The following is a 22,396-nucleotide window of genomic DNA, read 5'->3' on the forward strand; positions in this document are numbered from 1 at the left end:
TTTGTTTTACACCTTTATTTAATCGTTATTTAACAGGCAAGTCAGTTAAGAACACATTCTTATTTTCAATACGGCCAAGGAACGGTGGGTTAACTGCCTCGTTCAGGGCAGAACGACAGATTTTTACCTTGTCAGCTCGGGGGATTCAGTCTTGCAACCTTACAGTTAACTAGTCCAATGCTCTAACCACCTGATTACATTGCACGCCACGAGGAGCCTGCCTGTTACGCGAATGCAGTAGAAGCCAAGTAAGTTGCTAGCTAGCATTAAACTTATCTTATAAAAAACAATCAATCAATCAATCATATCACTAGTTAACTACACATGGTTGATGATATTACTAGTTTGTCTAGCGTGTCCTGCGTTGCATATAATCGATGCGGTGCGTATCGTTGCTTCAAAAACATCAATGCCTTTCTTAAAATCAATACACAGAAGTATATATTTTTAAACCTGCATATTTAGCTAAAAGAAATCCAGGTTAGCAGGCAATATTAACCAGGTGAAATTGTGTCACTTCTCTTGGGTTCATTGCACGCAGAGTCAGTGTATATGCAACAGTTTGGGCGCCTAATTTCCTGAATTTTACCTAATTATGACATAACATTGAAGTTGTGCAATGTAACAGGAATATTTAGACTTATGGATGCCACCCGTTAGATAAAATACGGAACGGTTCCGTATGCACTGAAAGAATAAAAGTCTTGTTTTCGAGATGATAGTTTCCGGATTCGACCATATAATGACCTATGGCCTCATATTTCTGTGTGTTATTATGTTATAACTAAGTCTATGATTTGATAGAGTAGTACTGATGAGCGGTGTAGGCAGAGGCAGCTCGCTAAAGCATTCATTCAAAACAGCACTTTCCTGCGTTTGCCAGAAGCTCTTCGCTGGTGCTTAAAGCCTATCAACTTCCCTGAGATTAGGCTGGGTGTAAACCGATGTGAAATGGCTAGCTAGTTAGCGGGGTGCGCTCTATAGCGTTTCAAACGTCACTCGCCTCTGAGACTGGAGTAGTTGTTCCCTTGCTCTGCATGGGAACGTGCCTCGAGTGGCTGTTGTCGTTGTGTTCCTGGTTTCAAGCCAGGTTAGGAGCGAGGAGAGGGATGGAAAGCTATACTGTTACCACTGGCAATACTAAAGTGCCTATAAGAACATCCAATAGTCAAAAGGTTAATGAAATACAAATGGTTATTATAGAGAAATAAGTCCTATAATTCCTATAATAACTACAACCTAAAACTTGCTTACCTGGGAATATTGTGAAGACTCATGTTAAAAAGGAACCACCAGCTGTTCATATGTTCTCATGTTTGAGAAGAACTTAACGTTATCTTTACGTCTGTAGCAACATGACCAAAATAACTAACAACCAGATGTCTGTCCGGACTATGAATTTGTATGAATTTACTTATTAAAGTAAAGTTTTTTTATGAAAATGTGTCATTCATTATTGCTCGCTATTGGGCTGAACAAGGACATTTACATATGACTGTATTCATGACACAGCACTGCCTCTTGTATCCTCGATCATGTGTAATACTTACTATAAAATGTTGTAGTATACTGTAGAATACTACAGTATACTACAGTCTGCAAAAACACTACAGTAAATACTACTGCCAACATCATAAAAATCTTTTTTCATTTGAAAGCTGCTAAGCATAAGACAAGGAGAGTGTGGGAGAGAGAGAAAGGGGAGATCTGAAAGAGAGAGGTCTGGGAAAGAGAATGTCTGGAGGTCTAAGAGAGGGAGAGAGAGATATGTAGGAGGGAGAGAACTGTGGGYGAAAGAAGACAGACTGGCGGAAGGCAGCCGGGAGGAGAGCCAATTGATCCCTCCCCAGAGACCACCAACAAACACACTCTCTACAGTTCACCACCCCAACAACCTTTGTTATTGCCCAATCAACACTATCACTCTCTCTCCATCTTTCTCTCCATCCATCTCTCTCTGACTGTCTCCCATTTAGCACATATCTTTCTAAGACCTACAGCATATCGTTTCATCTCTATGACTATGCTAAGATTTAGTTTTCMAATATTATGTTATGGTTCTCAAACTCTTTGTGGTTTAGTGTGCACTTTGACCCAATGAGTGACACGRTTAAAGGCAAAATGACCAAGATATTTCAAATAAACCCATGCAAAAGACCTTAACAGGTAGAGGACATTGCCTTTAACTGTTAAGTCAGTGGCTGTCTGAGTACCTGTGGCAACTGTGTGATCACACCACTGTAGTTAACTCTCTACACAAGTAACACAACTCTATGTTAATAGACTGAGAACAAATGTCTCACACGTACATTGACACGCGCATACACACACATAAACTCAGCAAAAAAAGAAACGTCCCTTTTTCAGGACACTGTTTTTCAAAGATAATTCGTAAAAATCCAAATAACTTCACAGATCTTCWTTGTAAAGGGTTAAACACTGTTTCCCATGCTTGTTCGATGACTCATAAACAATTAATGAACATGCACATGTGGAACGGTCGTTAAGACACTAACAGCTTACAGACGGTAGGCAATTAAGGTCACAGTTATGAACTCTTAGGACACTAAAGAGGCCTTTCTACTGACTCTGAAAAACGCCAAAAGAAATATGCCCAGGGTCCCTGCTCATCTGTGTGAACGTGCCTTAGGCATGCTGCAAGGAGGCATGAGGACTGCAGATGTGGCCAGTGCAATAAACTGTAATGTCCGTACTGTGAGACGCCTAAGACAGCGCTACAGGGAGACAGGACGGACAGCTGATCGTCCTCGCAGTGGCAGACCATGTGTTACAACACCTGCACAGGATCGGTACATCCGAACATCACACCTGCGGGACAGGTACAGGTTGGCAACAACAACTGCCCGAGTTACACCAGGAACGCACAATCCCTCCATCAGTGCTCAGACTGTCTGCAATAGGCTGAGAGAGGCTGGACTGAGGCTCGTAGAGCCTAGTTGTCAGCAGTTCCTCCACCAGACATCATCGGCAACAACGTGGGAACACATAACCCACCGTCGCTGGACCAGGACCAGGACTGGCAAAAAGTTATCTTCAGTTACGGTCGCGGTTTTGTGCCTACCAGCACGTACGGTGTATGGGTCCGATTTGTGTTTATCGTCCCGAGGATGAGGTGTACACTGAGGCCGTATCTCTGAGCGGGATCACATTTAGTGGAGTGATCCGCTTCACCGTTATTGGTCTGGGCAAGGTCAGAACTGTTGTGTTTACAGCTCATCGACTGAGTTGGTTGTCATTGCATGCAATCTCTACGCTGTGTGTTACGGGAAAGACATCCTCGCTCCCTCATGTGGTACTTTCCCGCAGGCTCATCCTACTAATCCATCCAGCGATGAACAATGCCACCAGGAACATACTGCTCGTTCTTGCGGTGATTTGTGCAGACAGGAATATTCAATTTTGCCATGGCATAGAAACGCAATGAAGAAGAACCAGATCTCAATTCCCATTGGCACAATCTGGGACCTGTTGACTGAGAGGTGAGGTATGGCCCTTCCCTCAGAAATGTCCGGGAACTTGCAGTGCCTTGTGGAAGAGTGAAGTAAACATTACCTGACAAGAACTGGCAAATCTGGTCAGGTTCATGAGGAGATGCACTGCAGTACTTAATGCAGCTGCCACACCAGATATGGACTGTTACTTTTGATTTTGACCCCCCTTTGTTCAGAGACACATTATTCAATTTCTGTTAGTCACATGTCTGTGGAACTTCAGTTTATGTCTCAGTTGTTGAATCTTGTTTMGTTCATACAAATATTTACACGTTAAGTTTGCTGAAAATAAACGCAGTTGACAGTGAGAGGACGTTTCTTTTTTTGCTGAGTTTACATACTCAKTCTCACTCTCTCTCCCACTCCCTCCCTCTCCCTTTCCCTCTCCTATCTAGTCATCTCATTCCTGAGGCCAGGCGATCCTGAGACCAGGCGATCCTCTCCTAGATTCTGTCTGCACTCTCCTCCAGTCTAATCATATTCCTCACCATGAGGGATTCACATGGAGCAGAGCATTAGAACACTAGTCTTTATACACAGACCATGTATCAGCCTCAGCCTCTGACTCCCCTCTGATTACATCCTGCACACCAGATAGCAGCCTGCATATCATTGAACGTTATCATGATCATCATTATTATAATTCATTGTGATCATTATCATCACCCCTATTCACATCAGAAACCAACTCCTCTCTACGAGTATCAGTTATTGGCCTCTCGTGATCACCGTCTTCATCACACTTATCATATCTCAGTCTATAACTCCCCTCAACATCCTGTCCCCCAGTATAAACATCCTCATCTCAAACATCCTCCTCCCTTCATTCAATACAACTACTTCCCTGTAGCCTAATAATCACCATCAGACAAAATACATAGGATAAAATGAGGATGGGACTTTACAACAAAGAACTTATTAATGTCTTGGCAGGGGCGGACCGGGACAATAATTRGGCCCTGGCATTTTATCCACACCAGCCACATCACTGAGTGTGCCGTGACACAATACTCCATCATGGCAAAGTGAAAACATTTAAATTTATAGAAAATMAAATACAGAACTCTCTCGTTTACATAAGTATTCACATAAATATTCACACCCCTGAGTCAATACTTTGTAGGACCACCTTTGGCGGCGATTACAGCTTTGAGTCATCTTGGGTATGTCTGTATCAGCTTTGCACATCTGGATTTGTGGATTTGCTCCCATTCTTCCTTGCAGATTTTCTCAAGCTCTGTTAAGTTAGATGGGGAGAGGCAGTGAACAGCAATCTTAAAGTCTTTCCACAGATTTTCAATGGGACTCAAGTCTGGGCTTTGGCTGGGCAACTCAAGGACTTTCACATTCTTGTTCTGAAGCKWTTCAAGTGTTGCTTTGGCTGTATGCTTGGGGTCATTGACCTGTTGGAAAGTAACTCTTTGGCCCAGTCTAAGGTCATTTGCACTCTGAAGCAGGTCCTCATCAAGGATGTGCCTGTWTTTAGCTCCATTCATTSTTCCCTCTAACCGTACCAGTCTCCSAGTCCCTGTCGCTGAAAAGCATCCCAATAGCATAATGCTGCCACCACRATGCTTCACGGTAAGGAGATGAGGAGGTAATGTGAGATGAGCTGTGCCTTAATTTTCTCCAGACATAGAATTGTTATCTCTTCAGACCACAGAATATTTTGCCTTATGATCTCAGAGTCTTTCACATACCCTTTTTGCAAACTCCAGCATGCCGCCTTTCTTGCAAAGACTGGACTTCTGTTGGCAACTCTCCCCATTAAAGCCCCAGATTGGTGAAGTCCTGTAAGCGACTGTTGTCCTCTCTGGCAGGTTCTTTTAGCCAAGGAACTCTGCTATGTCTGTCAGACTGGTTCATTAGGTTCTGGTCACCCTTCACTGGACCAACATCTTTCCCAGTTGCTTCAGTTTGGTTGGATGGCCAGCTCAAGCAGTCTGGGTAGTTCTATATTTTTTTTCAATTTCCCAATGATGGAGACCACTGTGCTCTTGGAAACTTTCAACACTAGAATTATTTTATACCTATCCTCCAGATTATTGCCTCATCACAATATCTCAGAGATCTACAGCAGTTCCTTGGACTTAATGGTATAGTTTCTGCTCTGAGATGCACTGTCAACTGTGGACCTTTATAGAGACAGTAGTCTTTATTTCTAAATCGTCCAAACAAACTGAATTGGCCACAGGTGGACTCCAATCAAGATGATCAAAGGATATTGGAGCACAGTTTTTCTCCGTTATTTTACCAGGTACGTTGACTGAGAACCACATTCTTCATTTACAGCAAACGACCTGGGAATAGTACAGGGAGAGGAGGGAATGAATGAGCCAATTGTAAAACTGGGGATATATTAGTGACCGATGAGGTTTGAGGGCCAGATTTGGAATTTAGCACAGACAACCAGGTCAAACAACCCATACTCTACAATAAGTGCCATGGGATCTTTAAAGACCTCAGGGAGTCAGGACACCCGTTTAACATCCAATCCGAAAGATGGCACCCTACACAGGGCAGTGTCCCCAATCACTGCCCTGGGATATTTTTTAGACCAGAGGAAAGAGTGCCTCCTACTAACCCTCCAACACCACTTCCAGCAGCAGCTGGTCTCCCATCCAGGGACTGACCAGGACCAACCCTGCTTAGCTTCAGAAGAAAGCCAGCCATGGTATGCAGGGTGGTATGRTGCTGGCTTCGGAGATCAATTTGGAGTGTCATAGCAAAGGGGTGTGAATACTTATTTAAATAAGYTATTTCTGTTGTTGTTGTTTTTAACATTTGCAATAAAATGTCTAAAAACCTGTTTTCGCTTTGTCATTATGAGGTATTGTGTGTKGATTGATGAGGGGAAAAAATATTTAATCCATTTTAGAATAAGGCTGCAATGTAACAAAATGGGGYAAAAGGGAAGAGGTCTGAATACTTTCTGAAAGCYCTGTATAACARAGAATCTTAGCCTATCTAGTCATTCTACGATCACCTACATTTGGTAGCCTATGATGTTGTATGCATTTTCTGGACATGGGCACGGTTGCTCATGCGGTGGTTACAATGTATCAGTGGTCAAATGTTCTCATAAAAGGTGATGGTATCAAAAGAGTTTGGTACAGGGCTACACATCACTTTTATATGCAAATCTCATTGGATACATCGTTTGATTATTGAGATATCGGCCTCAATTTAACTTCAGAGTTGCTTTTTCTTCTGAGGGCTAATCTGGGCCATTTTCGGGGACAGCTCCAGCCGGGCACAGGCCACCAAAATCGGGGGGGGGGGTGAGAGTGGCTTGCCCATCACAGCAGCAGGCCCTATCTAGGGCGCAGGCACAGCGGCAGGGCGGACACTTTCATTACAGGGATCATGAGGATAATACACTTTACTGTTTGACCAAATCATGGTTTTTAGACGCACAAAAATTAGGACGTTTTGAGTGAGATGACAATGTAGAATGTGCTCTTTCTGCATTTATAGGTGTAACAGTATAACTTTAAACCGTCCCCTCGCCCCGACACGGGCGCGAACCAGGGACCCTCTGCACACATCAACAACAGTCGCCCACGAAGCGTCGTTACCCATCGCTCCACAAAAGCCGCGGCCCTTGCAGAGCAAGGTGCAACACTACTTCTAGGTTTCAGAGCAAGTGACGTAACTGATTGAAACGCTAGTAGCGCGTACCCGCTAACTAGCTAGCCATTTCACATCCGTTACATAGGCACCCTTTCCGTTTTTTACGATCCATGATCTTGGCTGTCGAACTGATCACGCGTCGGGGGGGAGGTCTCTTTGCTGATACCGCATTTGACTTTGAATGTTTTTAGTTTTAGTTTTAGAAAACTCATCTAGAAAACTCATCATGCCTCTTGTTGTTACCTCAGCTCAGAAAACCCATCTTGGTAAGTGCCATCTAGAAAACTCATCATGCCTCTTGCGTTACCTCAGCTCAGAAAACCCATCTTGGTAAGTGCCAGCTGTTGCCCAATGATCAGCCAAAGGCTCATTATAGATTAGTATAGCCATGTCACCTTTATATATTTTTGTGTGTGAATTTCAACCAGCCCACCCAACAAAAAAATGGTGTAGCCCATCTGGCATCTGCCAGAATTGCCAGATGGCCAATCCACCCGTGTCTAGAGAGCTGAGCTGTGTGTGTGTGTGTGTCTAAGAGAAAGGCTGAGAGAAGCATATGCCTTATAATGCGTGGCACAGGGGCAATYGTGAAGTCAGAGCTGCTGCCACTTGGGGTTTGGTGCCGATTTTCCCTCTTCTCCCCAAGGACCTTGAAGTTTTTAGTGATGTGTGTGTGTGACATTTAATTGAAAGGTAAATATCCTGTTATGTAGGCCTACGAATAATGTTAATCCGTTTGTTGAAGTTCGTCTTTCTCACCCGCAAAAACTGCATTCGTTAGACTTGTATCGGGAAACGATACAAAGGACAAGTTTGCGCCGTAAAGTTGCACCATAAAAGAGATAGTTTTTGCTACATGTAGCCTCCCCTGTGTTAACTTTGTAGCACCATACTGCCACTAGAAATGGATACTTCAAGACAAAACCCCCCAAAACAAAAAGCAGAACAACTCAGAGCTGTAAAATGCGTAGCCTAAGCGTTGGCTTACCAGTTGTTGCTGAAACCCCCTGCATCTTGCCTACAGTTGTTGTCCTGCTTGGCTGAATCCCCCCTCTCCGACGCTAGGCTCACAGGAGATTGGAAACAGTGCACAGACGAACTAACGTTTTACAGTCAACTCAAACGAAGGAGTGTCCCGACTTCAGAGTCCTCTGCGTTTTCCCTTCTCTCTTGGCAAAAATCTCTAGCCTCCGCGGCAGGGCATAACGGGCATGTAGGGTTTCTTTCACGGATATAGGAGGGTGTCCAATGAGCGCGTTTAATGCATTGGAGCAATGATTCATTCACTCCTCCCGGCTCTGTCCTCCTTATAGCAAAAGTATTCTTCTCTATGCGTTGAGTGCGCTCAACTCCGCCACTGGAGAAAGGAGTTGCGCGTTCACGCTGACGCGCGGTCACGACGACCGTGGTCATTCATTMAGTACAGTAGAATAAAGTAAATCATGGGACTATTATGTTCGTATACATTGTTGTTTATTGCATGTCTTTTGCTTCGTTATTTTACACAGTAACCTCCAAAATGTTTACGTTTTCCTCAATTACATTAAATTCAGCATTAAAAAAAAGGTGCAAGTTTAAGTTTGTTCCACATGAGCAAGTCTGAGAACACTATGATGAAACACCAACATGTGGTTGATGGATCCCTTTTGTCTTCTTCTCAAATCAAATCAAATCAAATTTTATTTGTCACATACACATGGTTAGCAGATGTTAATGCGAGTGTAGCGAAATGCTTCTAATGCCTCTAAAGGGGAAGGTCATTCAAAACTAACGTTAATGAGTTGGGTAATCCAAAAGTTTCCTTACTGATTACAATTTTGGACAGATAATTAGTACGTGATTACATTTATAAAGTAACCTACCCAACCCTGAATCTATTACCATAGGCTATTACCATATTATAACCCCAAATCAAATATTTCCAATGATTATGTTTTTGAGTCCGTAAACAGTGCTCAAAATATGTTTAAACAAACTATCACGTCAGTCTCATGGACTGTCTGTCAGTTCCCACCCAGCCCCATCATTCTACCAAACAAAGTGGCAGGATCAGGCCTTGTAAAACACAGATTGTTTTACCTTTAATACTGACCATTTAGCAGGGTCATTATAACAGAACATATGTTGAAATGAGCATCACTGTAGGCCTAAATCGATGCCCCATTTGGCCATTTGTATAAGGGTCGCTGGGTGCCTCCATCACTGCATTAATGGTTATCATTGGGCTTGGCTTCCTCCTTGGTRCTTTGACTAGATTCATCTATAATGGTTGAGAAGAAAAGACACTGAAACACAAATATTAACTGGCATTTCTATGTCACYGCTCAGGCCCTTTCCCTCCCATAGATGAGCAGTGTTGATTCCTCTTGAATTCCCAGCACGCCGAATAAACCTTGTCAGCTGTCCCTGTGAGTTAGTTTTCAGAGGAACAAGGAATTGAWAGAGGCAGAAAGCCAAATTGCTTGCTTAAATATGAAACACTTTGCTATTTCTGTTTCATAACCAACTGTTAATTCGCCCCTCGGAATAAAAATGCAAAGTTTGAGGTGACGGTATGATACCCTGAGTTATAATTCATTTTAATGTCTAATGCCAAGTTATATTAAGGTTAAATATATATATTTTTAAATAATGTCCTACGAACATGTGATACTGTGTAGAGCTACTGTCTGTAGCCACCCTCTGCCATCAATAACCATATGATTGTAAAGTATGTTTGTGGAATGTTGTAATGGTGACATATCAAGGCCTACTGTTTGGCTAACTGTGTTACCATTTTGAACCAATCATGTGGGTAATGGTCGACTGTAGTAGGTCCTTCTCTCTCCTGTCTCTCTCTCCTTCCCTCTCGCTCCCTCTGAGTTAACGCATGTCAATTTAACTATGCGCAATTAACCCCTTTTGTGCCTCGTTGTGTAGTTGCACGTTCCTCGTCTGCCCTTGATCAACACAGACAAAGTGTTGGAGTCTGTAMTGACATGCCCACTGGCTGGCTGGCTGGCTGGCTGCCATTCACTTGTTCATTTACTGACACTCTGCAGTCCGTGATAGTCTGTGTCCGGCTACTGTAGCTAGCCATACCAGGCACTAAGGGCAAGCACAGAAAAAAGTTGTAGGCTACATTATTGTAGGCTGCAGGTAGCCTAGCGGTTAAGGRATTGGGCTAGTAGACGAAAATGTGCTGGTTCAAATACCCAAGGTGAAATGTCTGTTTATATGCCCTTGTCATACAAAATGAGTACGYCACTTAACAGTGTTGTGTTCGAGACCATCTAAAGGGAGACTGGAGCAAATCGAGTCAAGACCAAGACCAGAGGAGGGGTGAGACCGGGAGGGGGACAAGGGGTCCAAGTCAAGACCGAGACCAGAAAAATGCGATTCCAATTCTAGACCACGATAAATTTTTTGTTAAATAACTTTAGGTCGGTCGCCAGTTACTTTGTGTACTAAACSTGAAAGGTTTTTTGCAATGGGAAGCAATTGTTGTACATTTTGATTAGGAATGCTTTGCCTAAWGMTTGTGTTTTTGTATTCTTATGATTGGGACCTACTGGCTAATGTCCGAGTGAATGGACTGCCTAACCTTTAACATCATTCTGTGTGACTGCTGTTTTTCCATCGGCCCTATGCAGTGGTGTAGTGGAGCCTGGAGAAGWGGGTATACTCATACTTTGCTAAACAAATCCCAAACMGCTTGCCCAGCGAAGGAAAGGCACCCASTGTGAAAAAGCCTATSTTTTCTAGGGTTTTATATAGCAAAAGATTTGCACTCTCTAAATCACATCTTTTGGAGGTCTGAGGAGTATTTTTGTYATAATAATGTATAATGTATAATTATAACAACATCCTCTGATCACCTGGGGGCTCCCACAGTCAAAGTCACAGATCAGTGCTAAATAGAGCCAGTTACTGAAAGAGAGAGAGATACACACGTTTATTTCCACAGGGCCGGGGGGTGAGGCAGGGATGCAGCTTAAGRCCCACCCTCTTCAAAATGTATCAATGAATTGGCGAAGGCACTAGAACAGTCTGCAGCACCCGGCCTCACCCTACTAGAATCTGAAGTCAAATGTCTACTGTTTGCTGATGATCTGATGCTTCTGTCCCCAACCACGGAGGGCCTACTGTAGCACCTAGATCTTCGGCACAGATTCTGTCAGACCTGGGCCCTGACAGTAAATCTCAGTAAGACAAAAATAATAGTGTTCCAAAAAAGGTCCAGTTCCCAGGACCACGAATACAAAATTCCATCTAGACACCGTTGCTCTAGAGCACACAAAAAACGATATATACCTCGGCTTAAACATCAGCGCKACAGGTGACTTCCACAAAGCTGTGAYCGATCTGAGAGACAAGGCAAGAAGGGCCTTCTATGCCATCAAAGGAACATAAAATGRGACATACCAATTTGGATCTGGCTAAAAATACATGAATCAGTTATAGAACCCATTGCCCTTTATGGTTGTGAGGTCTGGGATCTGCTCACCAACCAAGAATTCACAAAATGGGACAAACACCAAATTGAGACTCTGCGTGCAGAATTCTGCAAGAATATCCCCTGTGTACAACGTAAAACACCAAATAGTGCATGCAGAGCAGAATTAGGCTGATACCCGCTAATTATCCAAATCCAGAAAAGAGCCGTTAAATTCTACAACCACCTAAAAGGAAGCGATTCCCAAACCCTCTATAACAAAGCCAACACCTACAGAGAAATTAACCCGGAGAAGAGCCCCCTAAGCACGCTGGTCCTGGGGCTCTGTTCACAAACACAAACAGACCCCAAGGACATCCACACAATTAGACCCAACCAAATCATGAGAAAACAAAAAGATAATTACTTGACACATTGGAAAGAATTTACAAAAAAACAGAGCAAACTAGAATGCTATTTGGCCCTAAACAGAGAGTACACAGTGGCAGAATACCTGACCACTGTGACTGACCCAAAATTAAGGAAATCTTTGACTACGTACAGACTCAATCAGCATAGCCTTGCTATTGAGAAAGGCTGCCGAAGGCAGACCTGGCTCTCAAGAGAAGACAGGCTATGTGCACACTTCCCACAAAATGAGGTGGAAACTGAGCTGCACTTCCTAACCTCCTGCCAAATGTATGACCATATTAGAGACACATATTTCCCTCAGACTACACAGACTCACAAAAAATGTGAAAACATATCCAATTTTGATAAACTCCCATATCTATTGGGTGAAATACCACAGTGTGCAATCACAGCAGCAATATTTGTGACCTGTTGCCACAAGAAAAGGGCAACCAGTGAAGAACAAACACCATTGTAAAATGAACCTATATTTATGTTATTTTCTCTTTTGTACTTTAACTATTTGCACATCATTACAACACTGTACATATACATAATATGACATTTGAAATGTATCTATTCTTTTGGAACTTTTGTGAGTGTAATGTTTACTGTTAATTTTGTATTGTTTATTTCACTTTTGTTTATTATCTATTTCACTTGCTTTGGCAATGTATACATATGTTTCCCATGCCAATAAAGCCCCTTAAATTGAATTGAAATTGAGAGGGAAGAGAGAGATGGCGAGAGATAGTCAGAGGGAGGGAAATGGATAAAGGAGAGAGGATGGGAGGACAGAAAGAAACAGAGTGAAAATGGGGGTAGGGAGTCAGAGAAGCGCAGAGAATTGGAGGACAAAGAAAGGTAGGCAGAGAGATAAGAGAGATGTGGGGGAAAGGAGGGAAGGTGTGAGTTAGGCCATCCACTTCTTTCACACCAATTTCAAATCACACCTCCTCTGCTGTTATCAAACCACATCACTCATCAAAGAGTGTGAACTGAAAATAAAGTATCCTGGTGAACATTTTGCATGACATGTTTTGTCATGATTTCAATGAGAACAAGGGTAGAGGCACACACCTACAGATTCCAGAGAGATAGATCTCTTTTGGAGTATCCATTTCTCTCATGAGCATAGGGGAGAAGACACATCCCTGTCCAGCCGGACTGCATGGAATGTTTGGTGTATGATGAGGATGAGGTCACACAGTTCGTCAGACCTGCTGTGTGTGGAACTTCTGCTGTGTGTGTGTGTGTGTGTGTGTGTGTGTGTGTGTGTGTGTGTGTGTGTGTGTGTGTGTGTGTGTGTGTGTGTGTGTGTGTGTGTGTGTGTGTGTGTGTGTGTGTCTGTGCACCACCTGATGCATTCAATGCTCCTTCAGGGTCCTCATGTGTTCAGCTCATCACATGACAGGACTGGCTGAGAAAGAGAGAGGGCTCTTTGTGTTAGGTTACGGTTTAGTAGCCCCACTCCACTGACAGCAGCACACTCACCATTGCGTACACACTCACACTCACCATTGCGTACACACTCACACACACACATACAAAATACGCTTGTGCACAAACACATACCCATATCATATCACTCAAAAAAGAGGGAAGAATCTCATTGGATTCAGACAGACACTGGATACCACTGTATTTGTCAGTGTTATGGTGACCCCAATTGGTCAGAGAGGATACTGCACCAGCCACTGTGAGACGATGCTGCATGCTATTTCAGGTACAATCATACCACCTGCATTTTGAATGGAGCAGTGGGATAGAACATATTCCACTGACCCATATTCCATATGGCATAACGAACAGGAAATGGGGGAGATGACATGACYACAAAGCGTCCACTGTGGGGGATAGTGATGTCATAGACTGCCAATGGAGTGACCTCTCACCTTTCTTTCATACAGTATCCTGATTCTGCAAATCGGGACTTTTTTCAGTTGGGGCAGTCTCTGTTATGTAGTGTGGTTGGTAAATYGTACACTGTAGCCTAGTTGTATGTGATTCTTTGTGTATGAATAGTGTGTATTATAGTTTTTATGTTTGAGCCCTGCATGCAAACCATTGATTGCCTTGATTAGAGAACTTCTTCCATCACTCAGACATCACACTCACTGTTGGCCATACACACACGTTGCTTTTCAATGTCACCAGATTTGGGACAGAATTTGTTCTGTACTTGTGGGGGTTTCAGAGACACAAAGCCAGTCATCCTCATCAGCCCCCCTTTACAGAGAGGACTAGAGGAGGAAATCAGGCGCTTAGAGCAGATCACTGCTTGCAGAACTTTCGCCTCTCTCCCACCGTCTCTCGCTGGGATAGATTATTTAAAAACTCAATGGATGGTCCTTTTGTTTCCATTCTACTTCTGTAAGATGGTTATTAATCAAAATTGTACGGTGGTTTAAAAAAATGCAATTTAGAAACTTTGGACATTAGAATAAAATAAATCCTTCTTTTTGTAGAATGACAGCTTCTGAATGGGACCGATTCTTTAATTACTTGTATTGTTTATCTGTTTCTGTGTGTTGTATCAATTCTTATTTTCTGAAAATCAATAGAGTTCTACATATTCTGGCCATGTAAAACCGTCCACGTGGTACAAAACTGTTGCATGAGACAAACGGGGCAAGTCTTTATGACTCATGGAAACTGGTCCTAACGGAGCYTGGACAGGAAGTTACTGGGGGTGGAGAGGTCAAGAGTCACCGGGTTTGTTTGTATGTGGGATTTTTTTTTTTAATACACAGCAGCAAATTATAAATGGAAATGTAAATGGAAAATTGTAAATGGGAAAAAAAGTTATAGAGAGTTAAAGAGCTATAAAGGGMTGAGATGTGGAGAACAGAAAAAGAAAATGGAAAATAACAGGAAGAATAGAGAAGACAAAGGATGAGGGSYGGGAGAGAGGAAAAAGAGGGGGAGCCAGACAGAAGGTGGCGGTAGAAGAGTTTTGTGCATTGTGTGAAATTTGATCATGTCATGGAGTCTTTACAGACAGCTGGGAAGTCCCCTCTCATTCRGTTTCCCAGCTGGGGATCTTCTGGGGGGCTGCAGCATCAGACTGGCTCCACAGTGAACTAACTGTTCATTTACTTACAGTGGGAGAGTTTGGGATGAAAATACACACGGGACACTTTGTCTTTTTTAGTCACATTTATTGATTTTAACCAGCATGACTACCTTTACACAGACATAAGACCTCTCTATAGGAAAACAAAACACTTTCAAAGGATTAGCTCAGCAGTAATACATTAGACTAAACTCGTTTTTTCATCATTTWATTTTTTCACTTTTTCAGCATCTCCAAAGTTATAGGTTTGTTTTCGATTCTGTGTAAAGGTTCCCATGACTGAAAAACATYCATATGACAATAAGTTGTAATCAATATGCCACTAATTATAATGCACATTATTGATAAGAATACAGTACTGCATGACAATGCAAATAAATACCAACATACAGATTAAGTCGTTATTTCATATAAAGGTATCAAACTCAATATGGATCAATACTGAAACACAATATGACAATATAAAGTTTGCACGGCTAGTGTATTATCACAATGCTATCGCTTCCAGCAAACAGAAAACTTTTATTTTTCCTTGTAAAACAGCATTTAAATTGCACTTTATTTTCTCCGTATTTTTAGCTTCTCAACCGTATTGATAACTTTTTTACGCCTCAACAAACAAGCATTGGCTATGATGGCACTATTCAAGCTTGTTGATGCAAAATCTGTTTTCTATTTCCTGAAATCACAACACCTTAATATAATATATGATGTAAAAAAAGATTCAAGAATAAAAATAAAAAAATAAAAAAGAGAAAATGCGCTCTCTGCACATTTGCCAACAATACTATAGATATTACATTACCTTCACCATACAAAGCTAGAGATCGTGTCGATGTTTCCAATAGTACACTGATCTGCCCAAACACATAGTGGTGTTTGGAACATTTTGTTCAAAATGAGGCCAAAGGGATTTKTTTTGGTTCCCAAAGTTTGATTWWAAAAAAACTACTTTTTCTCAATACCCCTGAATTTGCTGTTGGGATCACTGACCTGCAGAATTCAATACAATATCAGTTGAATTGAGCTAATTTCAAAACGATCATCTCACTCCTGCAAAAAGAGCGACTCCTCTTTACATTTATTGCTGCTCACAAAGTCATTCAACCCAAAGTCCTCCCCTAAAAAAATGAACACAAAGTACTAGTCTACAATTCTCCCTGGAAACAATGAAAGGCACTACTGGTCAGAATGAAGAACAAAACAAACCCAAAGCAAAACCCGGGTAGCGCTCCAGCAGAAAGCCACAGCCCCAAACTACACCTTTCTCACTGACTTACGGCTTGTCTCTCTGATTCTTGATTCTTTTTCAAACCTAAACGGTGTACCAAGATCTGGCACGATAAACAAAGAGAGAATTAAACAATTCCAATTTGGAATTTAATCGTTGCACTTGCAGAGAATTATGTGAGCCAGTGATCCCTTTTCAGTGTGACACCCCTGGTAAGAAGATGGAAAAAAACAAAATAATTTTGTCACTCCATTTTTTCCCCTCCAAGAACCTCTTACCATTTTTTGAGTCAGAGCGTCGTCAAGTTTCTGCGCGTTATCTTTMAACTATTCCTAGGAATAATAAATACATGAAAACCCCAGAATTAGCTCACCCTGGATTTTGTTTAGAACATGGCAGTAGAACATACATAAAATCAAACCAACAGCATAATAAAGTAACACGATGAGACGTAACAATAGAAGGATGGTTATTCAGATGGATCAATTCTCAGACGCACAACAASAACAGATGGACTCTGGTTTGCGGTGAGACTTTGAGGAGAGTAAATGGTCTCTGTKGATGGTACAAAGAGACAATATACAGGAGGAAACATATTCCTATTAATATATGTGTATACTTGACTAAATAAGTCACAAACCATAGCACTACAAACCTTTCCTAGGTTAATAATATAAAGTTATATAATCCGATAATAAAAGTGCACAGGTTAAAGAAAACAAAGAAACTTAAACAAAAAAGATCAAACCAGACAAAAAAATTGGTTGATTTACACTGAGAAAAGACCATGGTTCCCCTGGCTTCTCATTGGAGGGATAACTCCGCCAATCACAAACTCTGATCATCATTTCATGAGGAGGGCAGAGTTCACAGTACTTGTGAGCATCGGGCAGCAGTGCTGGGAAATGTGAAATGCCTGTTCGTTCCCATGCATAGGACATCGAGGTCATGCTATATAGCGAGTTAAAGGGCAACCGGGAGGAATATTGGATTTTCATATCAGAGATTTCATTTGATCTTTTTTAGTCTTGAAGTGGGTTTCATAATCTTGGCCTATAGGGCTATCTGTTTTCTGCACAATGGACGTGACGTCGGCATTGTGAGAGGATCCTCCTCCGGGCAGAATTAAATTACTGCAAAACGGAGAAACAAAGAAAACATCAAATGTGCATTACTGGTACATTTAGAGAGATGTTAACTTCCTCAGAAATAATTCCATTCCAAGCGAAAACACTAAATAAGGAAGAGTAAAACGATGTACACCGAAGGCCCAGTTAGTTACAGTAGCTACTAACTACCGGTTGGTGCAAACTGGGATAAGTTGTCCTGAAGCCCGACTGTCATATCGACATTGTGTCAATATGTCRCAGAGGAGCTGAAATAAAAGCACCACTGCACGAGGAAGACCAGTGAGTGCWAGAAGCTAATGACCTCACAAGTACCATGACCTTTGACACCTCCAAAACACATGATGAGGCCCCAAGAGTTGAATCCACACCCCAGAACCAAGTCAGTTAAAGGAGGGGCTTTCCTTAATGGCATGCAGGTTAATGAGAATGGGGTGCGTTTGTTAGCATGCAGGCGTTCCACCAATCAGGAATCAGACGAAGAGCGCGCGAGAGAACTCAAAMGTGAAGTGGGCGGAGCCTAAAGGCAGAGGTAGGAGGAGCTTATTCTGGTGGCATTCTATTGACGACACCAGATAAACAGACATTGATTTCAAACTAAACCAAGAGACCAAGGGAGGGTCTCTCTTAGCCACAATCACATCCTGGATTATTAAATATATAGATTATTCAGTGAGTCTATAGAGCCTACACAAGGGAACAGGAATAGACGGTCAACTAAATTTGAATCAATGTCCACTGGTAAAATACCACATTTAGAGACAAAGTAGTCAAACAAAAACCTAATGTAAATACATTTGTAATTTTAGAGCATCTCCCTAAGAAAACCCCGGGACTCATTTCCCCAAACACAGTATCAAAATCATGTTCGGGAATCGGCTGAGAGAGCTCGTCTTTCGCAGCTCTCCAGCCGCGGGCGCTTTTAAACACCAGAATTATTTCTCTCTCCTCTCCCACTCTCTACTCCCAGAGCAAACTGATACAAACAAAGTGTGATTCTATCACGCTTAAGCGGAACAACAACAGAATAGTGATTTCCCCTCCAGTGGAGGTTTTTCTCTGATGTGAGCGATAGCCTCATCTCCATACTGTGTGGTGTGACTAAAGGCCTCGTAGGGCAGCGCAGCACATACTCAACTCAAGCAGGGTTGAGGACGTCCCTCGTTCGGAGGAACCAAAGCTCTCCCTCTCTATATCCGAGAGAGGTGGCCTAGGAGTATCCCAGAAGATTAGAACCTGATTACGATCGTATTATTAAGAATATATAGTTTTATATAGGTTACTGGTAGAAAAAGCATAATTGAGTGAATCTTCAAGAATCTCTTCGCATCAACCCTGCTTTCAGCATCATAAAGCTAACGACGTGTATGCATTACATGGATTTATCTAACACAGGCCCCGCATCCGTTATTTAATCTGCCTGGCACTAGATTGCAAGGGTTAAAGCTTTTTGGGGGATAATAAAGACAGTACATTGGTTGTCCTCTCACATCCACACAGCATCTCAGAAATGAATCTATTTGCAATATTTGGAGGAAACAACATACACACAAGGGTCTTTCACCTCAGTGTGGGAGCTGAGATCACACACACACACACATACACACACAGGCAGGGTTCCGGAACACACGTGCGCAAGGACGTTACCTGACAATATTCAGGGTTTTTCCCCCACAATCCCCCTCTCTACTTAAAGGGAGAGTGGTGTTGCAGGGCGAGCAAGCTGCTGACGATCTAAAAGAGAGAGGGGTTGTCATGACAACAACGCGACGAACCACAAGTTTGAGACACGAGGAGGACAGGGTTTTCAGCCGCATTAACCGCACACGGTTCGTTTGCGAGCTCGAAAGGGCCTCCCAAACGAGAAAGAGAGAAGCGACAGGGAGAGAGAGAGGAAGAGAGTTCGGCATTAGGCTGACAGACACAAAGACAGGGCTTTACATCGATAGATAGATAGATGTAGTTGATTTCAAGTGTTTGGGTCGACAGGCACTTTGCCGAGGGATATTGGTCGGTTTTGTTTGTAGAATTATGATCCGGATCTGGGTGCCATTGGTTTTTTGTGCTCTTTTAGGATKTTTTTCTGTCATTACAAAAATCACCATCAATCAAAACTATATTGTATCTGTTCACAGTTATTTGATCATTTTCTTGCGTTCTTAATAGTAATATGGCTCGGCGAGAATCCACCAATATGACATAGACTGGGTCACATGGAATAGCCCTCTGTTTGTTTCTGCAGACGTTAAATAACTGCTCTGGTTCAAATGTAGAGCCCTGTAGCAGGTGGGCATGTGCTGTGACACACCTGTTTACAGAGAAAAACTGTTAGGAAGCTCAGTAGCATTTTCAGCTGCAAAGCCATGCGATTGGACTGCCTGACTACCGCGTTGGTGTACAGCTTAAAGGATCTTGAAATTAAACACCTGTGGTCTTAGGTGCTCCTTTTACCGCCCAAACTCCGACATCATTATTTACCAGCCAACCCGCTTTGAGAATTTTGAATTTCAGTTAGAAAAATCCAGCAAATCACACTGGGCTCCCTAGCAACAGCAGGGGGAGTTTGCATATTGTTTTGTTTCATTTGTTTATGTAAACATTAATGAGCAACCTGATTGGTCAGTGAGTTGCTGGGGCTGGCTCAGTCCTGGGGGGCCAGGAGAGAGAGGTGGAAGAGGAGCGGGGGCTTTATCGAAGGAGCACCAACGCCAACAGGCAAGCAACACGAGGAGAGGACGTCAACTTCTGTCACATGACCCTAAAAGTGACACCCTCTTCACAAGTTCCCACCCCCCAAATGCATGGTTGGTTACCAGGCAACACGGTTACCAGGCAACGCACTCAGGGGGGTCAGAACACACTAAGCACAAAAGCTGCCACCTTTTACATCATCATAAGTACAGCACCATGACGGCGGAAAGAAGAGACACCCCATAATATCCACAGAAGCCCAACGGCGGCCAGTTGAGGACATATCCACATGCCATACATTATGTCTACTACAATCCCAAACTTCTAGGGCACACTGTACTGTACGGTACAGTACATACACATCTGCATTCCCCTAAGCGTTTACACTAGCAGGCGTGAGTGGCCATACGTGGCCACAGGCATAAGTATGTACTATAGGTTAGACACACACCAGGCTCTATGAGGCTGCAGGCTGAGCAGGCAGGGAGCTAAGCGAGCGTAGTAGGGCTCTTTAACACTAAGTCAGGGGAGGACCTCGGGCTCCTCCCCCCTGTACACAGCGGTCCCGTGCTGACAACGCAGCCGCTTCAGTCGCAGTAGATCTTGTACTTCTCGCTGCAGAAGACCACTGGGCCTCCCAGGATGCCGTTGGGCATGATGTTGGGCTCACTGGTGCGACCGATGCCGGCGCAGGTGAGCCCGTGACTTACGTAGGGGATGTTGGCGGTGTTGGTCTGGCCGTTGGTGGTTCTGCCGTTGGTGGTCCTGCCTTTAGGTTTGCCCCCGCGGCGGGTCTGCTCGGTGTCAAACTCCAGGTCCTCCAAGCGCTGGGTCAGGGCTAGCTTCTGCTGGATGGCCATACGGAGGAGGGAGTTCAGGGTCTTCTTCTCATCATCTGCCGCAGACAGCTGTCTCTGCATCTCATCCAGCTGAGTCACATACTCGTCACAGCTACAGTAGAAGGAGGGAGAGGGAGAGAGAGAGAGAGGGATGGAGGGAGAGAGATCACATTAGAATAAGATATTTGTCTCCAACGTCAGTGAGATTTCAGCCCTTAAACATTTACTGCATTTTCACTAGCCATCCAATAGGTGGCAGTAGAAACCTCCAGTGTTAACAGCCAAAGGCACAGTGATCTGACAGTGACTGTGGTCTTTTCACTACCAGTGGTAACGGTCTGGATCTCCAATCGGACTGTTCATATTGTCTGTGGCTATTTCAGATGGATTTCCCTGACCTTCAAGCCCACTGAAAATCAATGCAAGAAAAAAAGMCTGAACCCACATTCATCTTGACCTTTGACCTACTTCCCCAGTGCCCGTCTTCTCCACCAGATAAAGCCCTTGAGGTGTCTACCAGAGCCTTGCCATCCGGCAGTCTACCATTTCATCAGACTACCTCTCCATCTCCCCCAGCACCACTCTCTTCTCCCTGGAAACCTCTCTGTCCTAAACTTTTTGTGCTGAGCGATAAGTGTTTTTCGAGGTCAGTTCGGTTTCGGTTCGATTATGAAAAAATAATCGTGGTTTTCGATTTTGGTTTTGAAACTTTTTTTAAACATGAAATGCACTATGCATTATGTTGGTTGAATGCTGTAACAACACAGAATAAAACAATTAATACAAGCAACTTGATGGTTGTGAATGCCCATTACTGCTTATCACATATTAACCATCATTTATTCACATTACGTTACATTAATAAAATATTTCAGCTGTTGTATATATTCAATTTGTTTCATTTCATTTCAAGTCATCACCTCATCTCTATAGAGCTGCTTCCTATGCTGTCTGACAAAATCACTATTTTGTCGTTTTTCAATGTAAATACGGCATACTTTTATGACTGCTGAACACCATCAATCACTTAAACCAGTGGTTCCCAAACGTGAAAGGAACTGAGTCCGGCTTTAAACGTACTCCTTGTTGTAATAGTAGAATGCACAAGGTGCCATTACTAAATTGGGTAGTGCGTCATCAGTTCCTCATCATGAGTCATGTTAGTCATTGCATACCTTAGAGAGCTATTTATAACTTGTCAGAAATGTCCAGATCAACTAGCCCGTGTCAGCGTTTTTTTTTGCCCATAGACTTTGTCGTAATGTTCGAATCACTTAAATATGATATGAATAAACATTAGACATGGCAAAATGTATTGAATTGCAATGAAAATTTGCTTTTAAAACGGCAACATTTCTCTGCATCTTACGACAAAATGTGTAGAATTGCAGYAAATATMTTTTAAATCCGAATATTTGAAAGATGTCGGTGAAAAATAACTGAAAAAAATAACAAAAATGTT

The 22,396-nt window shown here is 42.8% G+C and overlaps 2 protein-coding genes across 3 annotated transcripts in view; both read right to left on the bottom strand.

Moving 5' to 3' along the window:
- The window catches only part of LOC111966882 (FYVE, RhoGEF and PH domain-containing protein 3), a 122,491-nt gene extending 114,002 nt beyond the window's left edge, over positions 1 to 8,489 (bottom strand). The window contains exon 1 of the mRNA XM_023991837.2: positions 8,134 to 8,489. Coding sequence (XP_023847605.2) covers positions 8,134 to 8,158 — 25 coding nt within the window. The 5' untranslated portion in view covers positions 8,159 to 8,489. The remainder of the gene's footprint in view (positions 1 to 8,133) is intronic.
- Positions 8,490 to 15,237: 6,748 nt separating this feature from the next.
- Positions 15,238 to 22,396, bottom strand: part of LOC111966196 (protein bicaudal D homolog 2) — a 73,284-nt gene continuing 66,125 nt past the window's right edge. The window contains exons 10-11 of one of the 2 annotated variants that reach the window (XM_070444354.1): positions 20,806 to 21,046; positions 15,238 to 17,410 (exon numbers count right to left, since the gene is read on the bottom strand). In XM_070444354.1, the coding sequence (XP_070300455.1) occupies positions 17,408 to 17,410; positions 20,806 to 21,046 (244 nt within the window). In that variant the 3' untranslated portion in view covers positions 15,238 to 17,407. Of the gene's footprint in view, positions 21,047 to 22,396 lie in introns of both variants that reach the window. The other variant, XM_023990648.2, reaches the window with a different exon arrangement.

This window comes from Salvelinus sp. IW2-2015, linkage group LG7, assembly GCF_002910315.2.
Source record: "Salvelinus sp. IW2-2015 linkage group LG7, ASM291031v2, whole genome shotgun sequence".
NCBI lineage: Eukaryota > Metazoa > Chordata > Actinopteri > Salmoniformes > Salmonidae > Salvelinus > Salvelinus sp. IW2-2015.